We start from the raw sequence: 18,176 nt of genomic DNA on the forward strand, positions 1-18,176 counted from the left end.
AATCAGTACCGAAAATCGAAGACTGATCAATACCATAAATCAATGTCAAGAAAATTGTCCAAGTGCAATGACAAGTTGTTTTCATCTTGCAGGTACTTACCCCACTAATTTACTCAACAAATTAAGTCGGATAAAGGAATGATTCGTATCAATTTTTATTCTCTTATAAAGAAATTAGAGAATCAGTCAGTACCGAAAATTGAAGACCGATCAATATTTAATTTATTCATCAAATTAACGCGGATAAATGAACGAATCGTATGAATTTCTTTTTCTTATAGAGAAATGAAAGAGTAAATCAGTACCGAAAATCGAATATCGATCAATATCGTAAATCAGTGTCAGAAAATTGTCCAAGTACAATGACAATTTGTTCTCATCTTTCAAGTATTTATCCCTCTAATTTACTCAACAAATTAACTCGAATAAACGAATGATTCGTATCAATTTTTCTTGTCTTATAAAGAAATGAGAGAATAAATCAGTACCGAAAATTGAAGACCGATCAATATTTAATTTATTCATCAAATTAACACGGATAAATGAACGAGTCGTATCAATTTTTTTTTCTTGTAGAGGAATGAAAGAGTAAATCAGTACTGAAAATCGAATATCGATCAATACCAGAAATCAGTGTCAGAAGATTGTCCAAGTGCAATGACAATTCGTTCTCATTCCCGAGTCTTTCCCGAGTCGAAATATTAATTCTACATTGATCCTGCAAATTGCATCCAATTTGAAAAATCAATGCAGAATATCTAGATGCGCAATAGTGAACAAGCTTTGTCCTACCTGAACGTTACATCTGGCTACTCTCGCAGTCTCGCCCATGATGAGTCTTCAACAGCGACGTATTCCGCAGTTATTTAATACTCGTTTATTTCGGTAATGTATATGTATTTAATCCTTATATTCTTAATTTAAATGAGCAATTTTTGTTAATATTGATTATATATTCGCTTAACAGCGCAAGAAAGAGAACAAAGATAAAAATAGACGTAAATAGAACTGCCTTTGTTAGAACTGCGCGTGAGGTAGATATATAAGGATTAAATAATGATATTAGAATTAGAGGAAATGGGAGATGAAAAACGCTTTTTATTCTCATCATTCTTAAAGTTCTCTTTTCCTTTTTTCTTCTCTTTTTTTCTTTTCTTTTTTCTAATGAGAATGATGAGAATTGTAGCTCTCAAAAGAGCTGAAGCTGCAAAAAGATAAAGGTTATGTCTAATAATGCTGTTTCACTAATAGAGATTTTAATTCAGATTCGGTACAATAAGAAAGATAAACAAGAATGAGAAACGGACATTCTAGCAGATTCTAAACGAAAACAGCAATCTGAACATTATTAGACGAATAAAAATCAACACTTGTAAAATTTATTTCAAATTCTAAGATCATTATTCATAGTTTTTTTAAATCATGTGCAATTTTTCATTGAAAATATAATTACAAATTTGTATTGATAAACCTTAGCTTGCCTCAGCAACCTTGCTTGAATAGACATTCATATTTTATGAGAAAAGAAAAGTACAACTCATGTTACGTGAAATTAGGTTAACGAATAATCAAATCTCAAGCTATTTTATCATTTTTCAGATGATAAACCATGAATGCTGATCTAATTTCGACTCGGGTATGTCCTTACTTCGAGTAAGGTCCGTTAAAATCAGAAAAATAATAATGCGTAATAATAATAACTCGAGGTACCTCGAATACTATACATGATATATCGCTGTCCTCGGCTACGTCTCTCGGCGCGCTCCAAGTCCTCTCTCCATCCTGACTTCTCGATCCGACATCCTCCTTCCGGTTACTCGTCGCAGCACCCTCGGATACTCCATTGTAGCACTGGCGACGACACTGACTCTAGCTCTAACACTCGCGCAAGTAAAATTCGGGGACAAAGAAACGCGTATTAACCGATACTCGTTCTACTCTGCGTCGCGGTATGCGCGTCGTTCGTCGGTCCGAAGCGCAATGTCCTTTCCGCAATCACGGAGTCATATATAAGCGTACGAAAACAAACAATCGGGAAGGCACGCTTACCCCCCACCAGTCGCTGACCTTGGCGATCAGTGTTGATGCCTGCGTCGTCCGTTAGCTGAAAATGAAAACATCTCGTGTTTTCAAAGCATGCCTGTGAGAGACTCGCTTCAAACTTCACAATACTTATTTACGTCTGTTCCAAGAATCATATTACGCCGAATTCAAACTGTCTCTATTTTGACATGACATACACGAGATCTGCGATCGCATTATTGATCTTTCTTTGGACAAGAAAATCCTGAGAGGAACGCTGTTCGAGAATATCACATTTTATGTTTCAGGTGCCTTGCAGATTATCGAATCCGATGTAACAGATCAGGGAAAGTATGAATGCGTCGCTATGAATAACACGCGTGGGCACGGAGTACTCCAAGTCAATCACGTTATACGTGAAACGTACGTATATTTAATATTATATAAAACTTATCTTTTTAAACAAAAAGGTAAAAAAAGGCGCCAAGTACAAGCGCAACACGTATTGTGTTATTTTTAGAAGTATCAAACTCAAATAATTTTTTATTGTATTGTACATATGTGTACATAAGTTTTTACAAGTAAAACTTATAACTATAATAAAACACTTTTCTGGAACACTTTTCTACTGTACAAAAGAAGTGATATATTAGAACAGTAGCGCCAACTGAGAAACCTAACATAACATAACTAAAACTTGTTTAATACATAAATGACAGCATTTTTATTATAATAAAATGTTCTTGTAAATTCTCTTTATACATATACGGTATAATGTTTTATTTAAGTTTATATAGTATTATAATAAATAAATTATAAACCTTCATTATAGAATATATTATAATAAAAATACTGTCATATATGCATTAAACAAGTTTTAGTTCGATATAGTTTTTGGTGCAGCCGCGCCAAGATTCTTTGTATTAAATATTTTTTATTGCATTGTTATAATAATTAATTTGTTACAATAACAAGTAAAATAACCATATAACTGAGAGTTCTAATAAATAATGATAAATTTTACTTGTAAAAATTTATGTTATGGACATTTTTTGTCGCTAGGTTTTCTTGAATATTTTGAATAACATTTTAAAAAGATATTTTTTTTTAAATATTGGACACTATTAACAAACGTGTTGAATTGTTATAACACGATATATAATTACTTTTAAAAGTTTATGCACATATATATCTTACAAAAAAAAAATAATTTGGTAAGTTTTACTTATAAAAACTTATGTTATGTACATAATATTTAAAAGGATATTTTTTTTAAATATTGGACACTATTAACAAACGTGTTAAATTTTTAAAACTCGCATGGAATGAAATTCCACTCTTTAACGCTACCATGACCTTTAATTATTCCCCGTAAATGGCGTCACAACAACTTTGATACTCTGTACAATTAGTCGCTAACACATTTTATTGCACGCTTTGCCGTTGTCGTTACGACGAGCGTAGTGTGCACACATTTTCTCAGATGGCGCGTCAGAAAAAGCATCACGGCGTAACCGGCCCGGTGGCCGGTCTGAGGTTTCTCTCTGGCTTGGCTAAAAGCGGCCAATGACTACTCTCCTTCTCTCTGCTATGGAATAATCAAAGTGAAAAAACATCATATTATAATTGAATTTGTTAGATAAATATAGATAAACGATGTTAAAATAATCGGAATATTATTTATCGTCATTTGTTTTGTAGATATCCACTTAAATGATCATTATTTTTTTATGAGAAGTTCTAAATAAATTTAAAGTGATTACCAACACAATACAATCCTTTGACAAGCATTTAATTGTACGAGGACCTGCGGAAGGAATCAATTAAAGAACATTATGTGCCTGCCAAGTATCTCGGGTATTCCAGATAAACATTGGCAACCACCTTTCGTTACTTTTGAAACGACGTGAGTATCTTGCACTTTTTACCTTAAGAACTACTTATTACACATCATTAATTAATTCTGATGCTTAGGATGGGTGAAATAACTTTGGAGCTGTACTGGAAACATGCTCCAATCACATGTAGAAACTTTGCTGAACTCACAAGACGTGGATACTATAATGGTACAAAATTTCACAGAATCATCCGTGACTTTATGATTCAAGGTGATTTATATGAAATGAATAGCATAAGAAAGCTGTTCTTATCGAGGAAAATATTTTGTCATTTTGTGTACAGGTGGAGATCCCACAGGGACTGGAAAAGGTGGAATGTCCATATATGGCGAATGTTTTGATGATGAGATACATGATGATTTAAAACACACAGGTGATCCTTTATCATATTTTAATAACAGTCTGTTAAAAGTATTGCTTTGATATATTATAATATACAGAAGAAAAGTATAAGTATATTGAAAAAAAATATATTTTATTTTCATTTGTATAGCATTAAAATTTGTGTAGGTGCTGGAGTATTATCAATGGCAAATACAGGGCCAGATACAAATGGATCACAATTTTTTATCACATTAGCACCTACTCAATGGCTTGATGGGAAGCACACTATATTTGGTAAGCTGTGATGAATAAGAATAATATAAAATTTAATTAACAACTGTGATGTATTTTTATCTTTATTTGATAGGTCGAGTTTATTCTGGTATGGCAATAGTAAAAAGGATTGGATTAGTTGAAACTGATAAGAATGATCGACCAGTAGATGATGTCAAAGTTGTAAAAGGTTCTGTGAAAAACACGTGATTCTTACAAAAGAAAATTCTTTGTAAGATGTGAATTGTACTTTGTATATTTTTCTTAAATATATATTGGAAAATAATTTTATGACTTGTAATTTACGACTTGACTATAAAGTTAAACTTGGTTTAAAATAAGCAGCATGCAAATTTCTGTAGTTTTAAAAAATTTACTTGGCTATATTTGATTGCACAAAATGTGGAATATATTATGTGCAAGATACGTTTACTGTAAGATAGAATGATATTTATTCACAAGATTACTTATGAAATACTTATGAAACTTACTTATTATGAAATACTTATGAACACTTATGAAATTATGAAATGGCATTTAATAAAAACTGGAAAGTTGAGTTTATTTGGTGGAAATTAAGATTTTATTGTAGGTATCAGTTGTAGATAATATTCTCTTGTATACACTCGTATCACTAGTAGGTATCAATATCTACTGTTAGTCGTTCTTCGTGAATCATATACAATAATATATGTATAAACTTTTACCGTAGCCATTTGGTAAACGCGTTACTATTTCGAAAAAAATTCTCTATTTTGATATTTATATATTAGAGATCTATAGATTTTTGCGGAAAAGTCATATGTATAGGAATCATTACACTTTCCCCATTTAAACAACTTTTATTACAAAACGGTAAGAATTTATTAAATATATATGTACACAATCACACACACATACACATGCACATATGTTCCTGATAATTAGGACAGCAATGTTGCTTTAATTAGGTAATACAAGAACAATTCAACAATGTTTCATTACCTGATAAAGTGGAGAATGCTGCTTGATGTTTTATCGACAAATAGTTATCGGAAATTTATAACAGCGTGTACTTTTCTCCGTATGAAACGCCTGACAAACGCTCGAAATCTATCTCGCTACCAACACCAACTTACTCGCGCCAGAATCGGCTGAACGATAATAAAAGATTGGTCCCAAAATGTCTTATGTTACGTTACGATCTCTCACAAGAGCAAATGGAACAATATTCGAACGCAGTTCGGATGAGCTAATGATTGCGAAGTAATAGTGAAATATAACAACGATTAATCATTGTATATAGGAACAGGATTATTAATAACTTACAAAATATTGGCATTGCGTGCAAAGCCTTTTGTGAATTTTCCCTTAAAAGTCATATAATTTAACATACAGTCTACATGCAATTACGTATGTTCAATATCTCTATTTCAATTAAATAATTATCATACAACATGTTGATTTAGACCGTGGCATTCAGTACGTCAATAAATAAATTAATACGCGTGCTATGCGCTATAATATCTAACGATTGTTTCGCAGCTCTGAAGTATATTTACGATCGTAACGGCATACTCGTATATATAAATTATATATTTCTATAAACATTCTATATAAAATATATTTGTATATTAAAACAATACGCCTCATACTTAAATAATATTAAATAGTGCACGTAGTAACGATGTATATATATATATATATATATATATATATATAAATGTTCATATATGTATATATATTAAAAAAAAGGTATATAATTAAAATCTATTTCAGATATTTACATTTGGCAGGTACATGGAAGCGTGCGCTTCTGGTATTACAATATAATTTTCATAAAATAGGAAGACAGGAATATATTAATTTACCATATATATTATCATTAAATATTAAATATATATGTATCAAATGTAAGTAAAACTTTTGTAAACAAAATAATAGCTACAAACATGGAAATATATTATCTTAGAGAAAAACAACCATTTCACTTTATATGATAATAATTTAAAATATTAACGAGGAATAAATATCTGAATACTTTAATTATGACGATCGCCCCCCCCCTCCCCTCCCTCGTCGAGATGAATTTATTAAAAACAAAACCCTCAAGTTCTTTCTGAATATTTTTTTCTGACGAGTTTTTTCTGATATCATCTAAAACGTACAAGTTTTCTGTAAGTTTCATCATGCGTTATTTGCAAATAACAGTACAATTGTCCAGTTTGCGCAAAGTTTAACTCGTGCGTGTACAATCACTTTTGGTTGTTTATCAGTAATAAAAGGTGACGATACATCAGTTGCGCTGTGAACTATCTTCAACTGACTGCAATAGAGTCACGGCTTTGAGCAATATAGCATAAAGTGAAAACAATAACAATTATTGTCATAACAACTGTAACATCAGAAATGTATATAGGACATTAATACCTTTTTGGCAAGATATCATTATTTCCCTTATTTATTTACACGTTTACCGTTCTTCTACATTATCATTTCGTTATCGTATTGTCCATCATGTAGATAGACGATAGCAAAAAATTCGGGATAGAAGATATGTGCAGAAAGAGAAAGGTAGAAAGAGATAGGAAGGAAACATTAAATATATACCAGCATATACGTGTATCGACTACTTACTTAATTTTTAAATTTGCGTGATTTCTTTGCCTTACGAACTAATATTGCACTTCCGGCCGACGATGCACCTACACCTACATGTCGTTGCAACAATTATAGTAATTTCGATCACGTTCCTCGTTGAGACAACTCGCGAACGGAGACTCGAGCGTTCGTTTCATCTAAACGTAAATTGCAAATGTTTTATCAATATTAGAATGCGGCTCTATATTTCGCATGTTTTCTTTAGTATATACTAATGTAAGTAATAATAAATATAAATAAATAAATATATAATAGAGATGCATATGCTATCAGGATGTTATGAATGTACATGTACGAGTTCTTTTTATCAAGATTATATGCAAAGCCTCTATGTATGTAACATACTTACTTTAACAACATGTTAATATAAAAAATATTCAAGATGTGTGTCACGTCACACAGACACACAGATGCATATAGACTCATTTGTCACTCTCGTGAAGTGAGGAAAAAGGATATAGTCGTTATTAATTACCCGCTTAATGAACTTCTCAGCGCGTAGCGCTTCGTATTTAATCGTAATATTAATCGTAATATTAATCAAACTAATCGCGAGATATGTTAAGTGGTAAGTTACTTCTTTCCCCTTATACTGGCTTCGAAATTTTCTTAGAAAAATATATAGGATTTACACGACGTGCCTGTTCGTTGGAAAAGTTTACACTTCTGATAAAATTGTCATTCAATTTCAGTCCTTCAAGATTTATCCTCGAAAGCGTAACAGCACCGCCAACCGGTGAGCAAAAGTGCATTTCTTTCTTTTTTTTGTCGCAACGAATACCAATCACAAATCATCGATATCGGATATTCTATCTACCGTACAATGGCAAATCCTTTTTGATTTCCGCTTATGTTCTAAAAGAAGCACTTTGCGTTAATTCTCTACCGTTAATACGACGCGAACACATATTGGTTGTCGTCGTACGAACGACTGAACGTATAATAACCGATATAATGTCGGAACGTCCAGAACTTTGAGCAGAGTAATTAATTTTGAGATAGCGAAATGTCGTAAACTCAGAGATGGCGAGCATAAATGTTCCGAATTAAGTGCAAATACATGTTTCCTCTCGTTTTGATTTAAGTTTGGAGTTACAAACGCGCGATTATTCGGGACGAGAGACAGAACGCGAGCAGGGGAAATAATCCGGAGGAAGATTCGAATGCAGGAAGATCCTACGTTCTGAGTTTCCTTTCGCGACTTTTTAACATTCGCATGAGTAACAACAACTTACAGCCACCATGAGCAGCCGTAACGAAACGACGAGAAACAAGCCGTCTTCTTTCTCTCTCTCTCTCTCTCTCTCTCTCTCTCTCTCTCTCTCTCTCTCTCTCTCTCACGCCACTAAATTACGGCAGCGATTGCCGCAGGGCGGCAACACGGTGACCAAGCTCTCGGTCTCGCTGTCGCTGTTGCTGAAGTTGCTTCTCTCTGGGAAGACGGCAGATGCCGGCTGATAGTACGACGTTGCCCTCGCGCCGAGGTCGAGGCCCGAGTCGGCGCTCTTGGAGATCTCGGAGAGCCTGCGGAAATTGCCGAAGAACACGCTGTCGGTGCCGATGCTCTCGGCGCCGCTCTCGCTGGCGCCGTCGCACACCGACTCGGTCTCGTCGGTCTCGGACACGCTGCTCACCTCGTGCCTCAGCAGCCGTTTGTGCGAGCCGTTGCTGTCGGTGCTACTGAGGTAGCCGCTATCCTCGACCTTCGCACCCCGCCGCCGCCGATTATCCGCGGCCGCCATCAGCGGCAGCATCGCGTTGTCGGCGGAGTCGCAGCCTCGTGAGCCTCCCTTCACCGACTGCCGCGTCCTGGAGCAGCCCTGCGCCTTGCCGTAGCCCGCGCTCTTCTTCTGGCACTCTTGCCTGTCCAGACCAGGGACGACCGCGCGGCCATGAGCGTCGTCGATCAGCCTGTCCTCGTCTTCCCGCTGATGACCGACGTTGCCCCACGACGACCGCGTCTTGACGGAGCTCCTGTGCGAGGCATTCCCGGCGACAGGTCGCTTCTCCCGCACGACCCTCGACGACGCGTCCTCCTCAGCGTCCTCGACGTCCCTGTAGAAGCCGATCTCGATCCGCGTCTCGCACGGGCAGTCCCTGCAGCCGTTGCTCACCGTACGCTCGGAAGTGGTCCTCTCGTGGGAGAGCGTCGCGCCGCTCTTGGCGACGACGTCCACGTGCTGCTGGCGCTCGTGGTAGAGGTCATACTTGGCCGAACACGGCGACTCCACGGCGCGAGAGTGCTCGCCGCAGAGACAGCTCCCGTTCCCTACATGATGGTATCCGTCGTTCGGGACAGGAGCGCCGTTGCTGGCCGTAGGGTCACCCGCTTCGACAGGACTCCTGTCCCACGCGTTTTTTGCCGGCGACGCCGGCCGCTTCGCGTCGTCGTCGACGCGCCTCGGCGGCTTCGGTCGCTGGTAGATCTCCTCCTCCGTAGGCGGTGGCGGCACCACGTCCGGCCGATTGTACGGCTGCCGTTGTCTTTTCGCTTGCCTGCTGTCCGGAGTCAGGTAGCGGCATTTCTTCCACGAGAGCGTGTTCTCCTCGGGCCCGCCGCTCGTCACTGTCGTCGTCGTCGCCGCCGTCGCCGGCGAGCGCGAGTCCCTCTGGCTCGACCTGATCTTCGCCTCGTAGATCTCGCGCAGGCTACCGCCTCCTCCGTGGGCGCGCTGAGACCTGCGTTGCGCGGAGTTGTCGTCGCGGAAGCTGCCCTTGCTCCTCAGCAAGATCTGCGCTGGCCTCTCCAACGAGTCCACGTAGATCTCGTTGGCCTCGATCTCCCGCTCTCCGTACTGCACGTCCTCGTTGATGCGCAACTTCATCGGCTTCCTGTCCAACGTGTCGGGCTCGTACTCGGACTCGTCGAGCTTCACGTAGTTCTCCGGCGAGTCCTGCACTTTGATCGTCAAGTGGCCCGGGTTCTCCGGCTCGTACTGGATCTCCGGGCCGGACGAGTCGCTGCAGGCCGGGCTAGCGGGTCGGCTGGTGTAGCCGTCGTTCACGTAGACTTCGCTCACCAGCGAGTACATCTCGGACCTCTGCGTCACCAGCTCCGGCAGGCTGTTGTAGTAGTTCTTCTCGAGCAGGATCTGCTGGTCGAGCTTCGACATGGTCATCTCGCCGGTGCGCGTGTTGATGACGGCGTTCTGCATCGTCAGCTCCTCGTCCATCGGCAACGCCGTCGACAGCGCCGGACTCGACTGGTCCGTCGACTCCGGCGACGTCGACGATTTCCTGCTGCACTTGGAGCGCTCCAGACTGTCGACCTCGTAGTCAGCGATCGCCGGCGAAGCCCGGCTGTGCTGGTCCAACGCCTTCACGTCCACCATCTCGCGTATCACCGCGTCCATGATGCGCTTGGCCGTGTTCTTCGCGCCCGGCAGCTCGTTGATCATGTCCGGCAGCTCCTTCTTCGTCAACGACGGCGCGCTCGGCGCCTTCGGCTTCTTCGACCTCTTCGGCGCCGAGTTCGTCGGCTGAGTCGTTTGGATCTTCTCCGGCGTGTCCTCCGTTTCCTTCGTTTCCGGCTGCTTCTTCTCTCGCGTCTCCTCCTCACTCTCGCTCTTGCTGTTCTTGTTGTCGTCCTTCGCGGTGTCGCGGTCGCGGTCCTTCTCTTTCTCCATGGCTGCGCTCTCCTCCATCTGCTTGATGAATGAGTTCTCGATGGCCTTGCGCACTTTTGCGTTGATGGCGTCATCGCCAGCGAATTGGTACGTCGACCTGTCTTTCTTGCCACGGCCGTGACGGTCGTACTCGGATTCCTCGAACATGGACTTGGTCGAGCGTCTGGCCACGCTGTAGCGATCGTCGTTCTCCAGGATCTCGCTCCTGGCGATATTCTGGAAGGTCCTCAGCATCGGCGGGTTCTCCCTCCATGAGGACACGGACTTGCCGGCTAGGCTCGCGCCGTCCGGCTCGGCGAAGTCGCGTCTCGCGAGCTCCTTCAGGTACTCCAGGTTCCTGGCGAACGACTTGGCGTTCTCCTGGAAATTCCTGCGCGTGTCCTCGGCGTCCCTCCAACGGCGTTGCGGCGGGCGGACGTCCTCCAGCCAGGCGCGCACTTTGCTCTCACCGTGGCTGGGCAGGTCGAGCGCGGGCAACGCGGGGAGTTGCAGTCTGGACGAATCGCTGCAGCCGGGGCAGCCGGTGCATCGTTGAGACCGCCGCGACTTCGCAGCCGAGCCTTGGACTGAGCTCGGAGTGGTCCTCTGCTGATGCTTGCTCGACTTGGCCGACTCGCAGCGCTCCGAGCCGCTCTCCTCTTCCGGGATACCTTGCGTCAGATTACAGAGAGGTCATCACGATGACGAGAATCAACACGATTAATAACGCCTCATCGCACGTCGAGTGAAAGGACCTGGACGACCTCTTGTCACTTTCGCGTCGCGTTACCAAACATCGTGAGCAGGCTGCTCCCGCGATCCTGCGATTGCAAGTGCGCATTCGGCGAGTTAGGGAACCCGAGCGAGACGACCCCGCGGCGACCTCGCGGCCATGAAAGTCGACGAGCAAAGAGCGCCATGTATTTGAATTTCTGGGAGAACCGCTTCTTCCTCGAGCTTTCCTCCGGAGACAAATCTTCAGAAAAGTACTATTTTTCTACACAGGCCGCGCAGGATTCTCAGGACAGAATTTTTCTTATTGTACGTACTTCTTGATCCTCATTTTTACGTCTTTCTCAAGGACATCGTGTCAGTGATTTCGGAATTGCGGAATCTCGGAAATATGTTACTTATTTTATTCATTTCTTGTGACATTTTGGAAACAGGAGACCAATACAGAACAGAACAAACGGTAGGAACTTGCGTCTCCAGTCTAGTCCATTTCTGCGATTAATTTTTTGACACGTAGCAATTCGAGAGAAAGAGAAAGAAGATAGAAAACTTCCTCTAATGATTGATAGTAAGTATTATTTCCTCGTGTTTGCGAGGAACACATACTTCGTTACCCTTACGATAAAATTACGTAATCTGGGAAAAATCTGGGAAAAATCTGGATTTCTGCTTATTTTTTCTTGCTCTCGATATTGGCGTAAAAATATCAAAATTTCCATATTTCTCTACTACTATTTCCGAGCTTCCGGAGAAAAACCGTGAAGAACCGTCGGTCTTTCCCCGAAGTTTTCCAGATTTTTAAGCTTTCGGGATGCACACGAGTACGCGAATCTGAGAATATGAAGTCGCGGCCAAACTTTCACGTTTTTCAGCAACTTTTCTATTCCCCGCGAGTGAAAGCACGTATTAATATTATTGCGCGTTCGTTGCTGTGTTTTCCAGGGCAGCGCGGAACCAGGTGCGTCCGTCGAGCGCGGTTTTACCGTTTGCCTCGCGGCGCCGAACGATTCCGCCGCGAGGTGCGTGCACTTACCGATGAGAGTGGGAACGAATCTCTTCGCTGCCATCTTGTGCTTGGCGATGGAGATGACTTCTCGGATTTTGAGCAGGAACTCGATGGCAGCCGGAGGTGGGGCCTAAGAAGATGCCGGGCTGTTTTCAAATTATCTTGTCGCCGGCCGAGCGAACGAGAACGCGCCGCGCCGCGCCGCGCGAACGGGAAAAGTCGCGCGCGCGCGCGCGCGCGAGCTTGCTTCGAGGGTGTCATTAAAACATTCCTACCGCCTCGAAAATGTGAAACTTGCGCGGATGACTCGCGCGAATCGGGAATACCACGCCGGCTCCTTGCGAGGGGCCTCTTCAGCGCGAAGCGCTTACTTACCAGCAGTAACTGTCGATCGAAGTACGCGGGATTGAAGTACAATTTCCTGCGTTGAGCACCTGGGAGAACCGGTACATCCTGCTGATGTGGGTTGTCAGCCGTCTCCACGACGCGTACATCCTCTTCCGGCAGCCTCTCGCCCAGAATAGAACCCGCGGAGAACAGCCCTTCCGATTGTTCCAGATAGACGCAGTGCGGATGCACGATCGCGGATGTAACCTGCTGAAGAGACACGGCGACTCGCCAGGTCGTTCTTCGAGAGAGAGAGAGAGAGAGAGAGAGAGAGAGAGAGAGAGAGAGAGCTCGGCAACGAGGGCTCCGCGAGAACGGGACCGACCGACTTCGGTCGCGCTTGTCGCCGCTGGATTTTGCGATACGATTTCGCCGGTTTCCCCGAGTTTTCCTCCACCGCGGACGCCTCGCCGTTGAGAGGCGCGACGCGACGCGACTTACATACCGAGTGTTTCAACGAGGAAAAGAATTCGCCACGGGGCTACACGGAGACTGAAAGCGACTCGTGGAACTGCGGCACTGCAATTCTAGTGCGTGATGTGCCAAGCGGCGCGGCGTAAAAGTGGGATGCACCTACTGCGCCTACTTGGAATGGCACGGGCTAACGGAGCGCAAAACTAATGCGCTAATTGGATGCATTATTAAACCAGCGCGCGCTGGTCCCAGAATGGCGGGAAGAAGGCTGCTGCGTGCGGACACTCGCTCGGACGATTATCGCGAGTCGCGGGGTACGCGGGGACTTTGTTGGAAAGTTACCAAAATGAACGATTCAACAGGTAGATTCAAAGTATCGGATCAGAAAACGTCCCGTTTGGCTATTTATTGGATATTCGCTGGGGATACTCATCAGCGTGTGTAATCAAGTATTTGAATCGAATTCTTGTTCTCGTCGGTTCCTACTTGAGTCTTGCGGCACGTGAACAGTGCCGCTTTTTTTGTCGTTCTTTTGCTGCGATATTCCACTTTTATTACATCATTTGTTAAAGGATAAAGTTACCAAACACTAATCAAGAGACAAAATAAAATCAAACATTAATCGAAATAATATCAAACATTAATCAAGAAATAAAATAAAACTTCGTCCACAGATCCCTTCGAAAGTGTTTAATTTTGAAATGCCTGGCTGTACTTACGAGTGTCTCTAACAATATATAATATTACACTTACATTTTCGAAGCCCTGCTCGTTGTCGCTCGGGGGTAGATCGTCGCCCAAGTCGCTCTCGGTAAGCCCGCTGTTGGTGTCGCTCTCGAAGTGCCTCGCAGCAGCCAACAACGGATTGTTCTTCACCAACCCGCCGCCGTCCCGACCGCCGTCCAGGGTGACGTTCGCCTCCTCGATGGATTTTCTCTTCGCTTTTCTGCTGTGCAGGTACAACGACACGCTGGCCACGTATATGAGGGCCAGGATCACGGAAGAGAGGCCGATCGCCGTGTATTCCGTGGCTGACAAACCTTGAGAGACTTGCGACGTCGACGCGAACATCACTTCCCGTACGTCTGATATAGGAAGAATGCTTAGTTAAAGCAATGCTTAAAAAATGTACGTTCAGTAATTTGTCAAAAAAATCGCGTGCAAAGTTCAGTCGGTAATAGCACGTTCATCGATTGAACGGAAAAATTAGATTTCATACGTTTTCGTAATTGGTAAACGTAATTTTCACTTGTCGTTAATGGGTGTATTATTAATAGATAATTAATAGATATAATAGATAATTAATAGATAATAAGAATTGCTTGCTATTCTTCATCAATTACAAAAGTATATGAAACATATGAAAAAATATAGGTGGAAATATTTTATGAAGTATTATTGCGCAACGTGAGATTCCTCCCCCGTGATACGTACTATTCTTCGACGGCGAACCGGCCACCCTGAAGGCCACGCAGGGCGTAAAAACCCCGGGATACATCGACTTCGGCGAGGCGTCTCTGCAGACCAGCTTGGCCGTCACGACTCGTCCTTCCGCCGCGTCTCGCAAGCCAGCTTCGCCGATCCACTGTGGTGTGATCGCACGTGAGTAATGAGTCGCGAGAAGGACCTCACCGTGCATTTCTACAAATTCCCCGCAACACGCTCACGCGCGGAAAGCAACAGAGAATACGAGAAAGAGAGAGCGGCGAACGCGTCCCGATTAATTACGCAAATTCCCCGGCGACTGTTCGAACCGCTGGCCCTTCGCGTGCTTCTCGAGTCCGTATCCGCCGATTTGCTTGCAGCGTTCCTCTCGAGCGCCGTCGAGAGGAGCTCCCGTGAGTTAATTACGGTGATTGAGGGCCTTAGAGCTCTCTCGGAGGGCCCCGCTCTGCCACTCGCCACTCGGGCACAGGTGATACACGCGGGCAGCTCCCGGTGAGGGTTTTCGTGAGTCCGCGTCGTAAACCGCGCGTAAATATCATATTTCTCGACGGAGAGCGCGGTAATCGCCGCCGCGATACGACTCCGGCCGACTATACTCCGCGCGCGACTAATTGCGATCTCGCACTCGTATAATAACCGGGCGATAAGTTATCGTCCCTCTTCTCGCTCTTACGTATCACACCGACCTGGAGGAATGTCCTGCCCTCGTCTCGGAACAGTCTGAACGGCGGCTCGGCGTCGGACAGATTCCTCAGTTCGGACCATCCCGCCCTGCCCAATTGCTGGGCACCTGCGATCCCGCACACAGGAGTGGTCACACCTAGTTATACGGCAGATAATTTATGTCCGTGTTAACGGCTCGTATCGGCAGCGAGGGAGACCGCCGGAGCGCGGGATAACGAGCGGAAGCATGCACATCGCCGACGACGGCGGTCCGTCTCCCTCGGGGAAGGCGCGTGGGCACGAATTTCTCGTTGACGAAAGGATAGAGAGCTCAGCTTCACGCTGCCGTGTTATCCCGCTTCTTCTTCATAATGCATGAGAACCGTGAGCGAATATTCATGTCTCACGAGACAAGGTAATGCTGCGGGACCGAGTGTGCTTCGGGATGAAACTTATTCGAGAGTCTACTAAGAGACAAAATTTCCACTTTTTCAGCCGCTTGGCTCATCGATCTCGCTTAAAGGGACCGGAGGGTCAGATTACTGAAAAATCGTGCTTGTCTTTGATAATATTTTGTGACGAACTGAATAAATGTGCAAGAATGAAAGTTTTAGATATATTTACATAACATGTGAAGAGTAGAAAAATTTTGTTTATCAACAAATACTCATGTGATTATACGTCCACTTAGATTTTAAACGCGTTTCTCTCGAAATTTTATCGTTCAACTTTGTGCAATGATTTCTTCGAAACTGAGCTTCGTATCGATTTGAAATTTTAAAGCAATAATATTTGTTTATCTGGCTCTCAGATGAATCATGGACAATTACGTCAAAATATTTTATTTTGAGATATTAATTTTTTTATTGTAAAAGAACTGAAAGATTTGGATTTTTTTCTAATAATAGCTGCCGTTTTGTTAGTTTTGTTTGATTTTTCTTTGTAGTGGTTCACCGGATAATGATATGCCTCCTCAAATTTCTAGCAAAAATTCGCTCTGATCGAACCATCGAGAGCCGATATAGAGAGATATTATTGCAAAAACTTGAAAAAAAAGGAGAGTATATTTCAGCTAGAGTATATATTGTATGTTTATATGAGTATTTGTTAATAAATAAAATTTTTCTACTCTTCATATGTTATATAAATATACTTAAAATTTTCATTCTTGCACATTTATTCAGTTCGTCACAAAATATTATAAAAAACAAGCACAATTTTTCAGTAACCTGACTCTCCAGTTCTCTTAAGCTGGCAGGAAACGGATTTTCCGGAAAGGTAAACTGTGTCATTAAAACTTTGTGTCCAAAGGTTTTTCACGTTATTATTTATGAATATGTGAAATCAAAATTTCTCAAATTTCTCAAATTCGAGACAATGGGCTTCGAATTACAATCATAATTTGATCTCATCAAAGTAAAACTTGGGCGCTCCTACCGAAAGAAAGAAAATGCCCTCTGGCGCGTGCAATGAGAGAAAAAGATTATTAAAATCATGATTGAACTACATTTTCTTGTTGTTCTAAGCGAAAAGGTGGCAGCTGCAACGTACACGTGTAATTATTGTCGTTAATACTAAATTAATGCCTATTACAAAAATGATTCTCCTGACCGCAACTCTTGCACTAAGCGCGATTACAATTACAAGTACGAAATCTTTTTCTCCCTCAGTGTACTGCCTGCACAAAACTTTACTTTAGACGAGATTACCGTGACGCGTCGAGCTGAGCTCTGCCTAATGACGACACCTAAATGGTACAAATTTACCTTCGAAACGAATCTCCGCGTGCGGATATATTATTTGTCCCCGTTGCGGTAGGAAGACGTACGGCACCCTCTCCACGTGGCCGTTGTTACTGACAAACCCCGCGACATTGCACTCTGTAAGCACACGACGACACGTTGTTTAATAAATCGTCTTTCATCGAGACGCTGCTTTCTGTCAATGCGACGGCGAAACGCGGAGCGCTCAGGATTTGAGCATAATTGAGCGCGGATCAAAGCAGCGGTAAAAACCGCGCGCGCGCAAACGAGCGTTTTCCGCGAAAGTGGAAGAGGACCGAGCTGTTCGTCGCGACGGCGACCGCTTTTTCCCATGTGCAGTCGCATGTTCATCTCGCCCGACAATTTTGGCGGGGCAGCTTGTAATTTGGGGCAAAATATCGCCCGCGGCTGGCAGTCTCGTTTTGCTCATTTGAATAAGTTGCGAGCGAGGATCCCGGGTCTCGTTCGGAAGTCCTCGCGAGCCACAGGGACACCTCGGGGAAGCCTCGAGGCCGCACAAACGCGAGGGGGCCGCAGGACGTGTGAGTGAGTGGACGGTTTCTTCGAGGTTTCTTCTGCGAGCAAAGAAAGAACCGCGATCTCGTTGGAAAAACGACGCAAGGGGGTCGAGAGGACTCGTAATCGAGATACAATAATTGCGGCCGCGGTCACCGTCGTCTGCTGCAGCCGGAAACTGCAATTTTAAGTAACCCGCAATCTAGGACTTATCATCTCACTGGAAGTCGATTGTCCAACTGCTTCCATGGCTCCGACGGTGTCGGGGCTCGACTAGCGATCGCGAAGCGAATCGGTCGCTGTTGGTCCCGGTGAGTACACAGCAGCCACAAGAGGATGTGTATTTCAGATCTTGAACTCGCGCCTTACCACCTGTCTCTCTCTCTCTCTCTCTCTCTCTCTCTCTCTCTCTCTCTCTCTCTCTCTCTTTCTCTCTCTCATGCGTGCGCGGAAGTATGAATTCAGATTGGGCTGACCGGATAATTGA

General features: G+C 43.3%; 2 protein-coding genes across 2 annotated transcripts; one reads left to right on the forward strand and one right to left on the reverse strand.

Annotated features, from left to right (window-relative positions):
* The first annotated feature begins 3,598 nt into the window (after positions 1 to 3,598).
* Cypl (peptidyl-prolyl cis-trans isomerase-like 1 Cypl) lies at positions 3,599 to 4,763 on the forward strand. The gene is made up of 5 exons (XM_011154487.3): positions 3,599 to 3,928; positions 3,997 to 4,130; positions 4,204 to 4,293; positions 4,431 to 4,538; positions 4,612 to 4,763. Exons 1-5 carry the CDS (start codon positions 3,858 to 3,860, stop codon positions 4,725 to 4,727), a joined length of 519 nt encoding a protein of 172 aa, XP_011152789.1. The 5' UTR covers positions 3,599 to 3,857; the 3' UTR covers positions 4,728 to 4,763.
* Positions 4,764 to 7,563: 2,800 nt separating this feature from the next.
* On the reverse strand, positions 7,564 to 17,269 carry sha (shavenoid). Its single transcript, XM_025298711.1, has 7 exons — positions 17,177 to 17,269; positions 15,434 to 15,567; positions 14,736 to 14,886; positions 14,055 to 14,386; positions 12,876 to 13,097; positions 12,528 to 12,630; positions 7,564 to 11,433 (listed from the first exon to the last, which is right to left on the reverse strand). The coding sequence occupies exons 3-7, from the start codon at positions 14,797 to 14,799 to the stop codon at positions 8,495 to 8,497; spliced, it is 3,660 nt and encodes a 1,219-aa protein (XP_025154496.1). The 5' UTR covers positions 14,800 to 14,886; positions 15,434 to 15,567; positions 17,177 to 17,269; the 3' UTR covers positions 7,564 to 8,494.
* Between the last annotated feature and the right edge of the window lie 907 nt (positions 17,270 to 18,176).

This window comes from Harpegnathos saltator, unplaced genomic scaffold (genome assembly GCF_003227715.2).
Source record: "Harpegnathos saltator strain DR-91 unplaced genomic scaffold, Hsal_v8.6 scaffold235, whole genome shotgun sequence".
NCBI classification, from domain to species: domain Eukaryota; kingdom Metazoa; phylum Arthropoda; class Insecta; order Hymenoptera; family Formicidae; genus Harpegnathos; species Harpegnathos saltator.

Bases quoted from the DNA above. Each gene is read 5' to 3' on its own strand.
- Cypl (XM_011154487.3), top strand. From the start codon at position 3,858: ATGTGCCTGCCAAGTATCTCGGGTATTCCAGATAAACATTGGCAACCA. The intron at 4,131-4,203 runs GTGATTTATATG...TTTTGTGTACAG, and splicing joins CCGTGACTTTATGATTCAAG to GTGGAGATCCCACAGGGACT. The intron at 4,294-4,430 runs GTGATCCTTTAT...AAATTTGTGTAG, and splicing joins TGATGATTTAAAACACACAG to GTGCTGGAGTATTATCAATG.
- sha (XM_025298711.1), bottom strand. From the start codon at position 14,799: ATGTATCCCGGGGTTTTTACGCCCTGCGTGGCCTTCAGGGTGGCCGGT. The intron at 12,631-12,875 runs GTAAGTAAGCGC...GCATCTTCTTAG, and splicing joins TCGATCGACAGTTACTGCTG to GCCCCACCTCCGGCTGCCAT. The intron at 11,434-12,527 runs GTAAGTGCACGC...ATCTGACGCAAG, and splicing joins ATTCGTTCCCACTCTCATCG to GTATCCCGGAAGAGGAGAGC.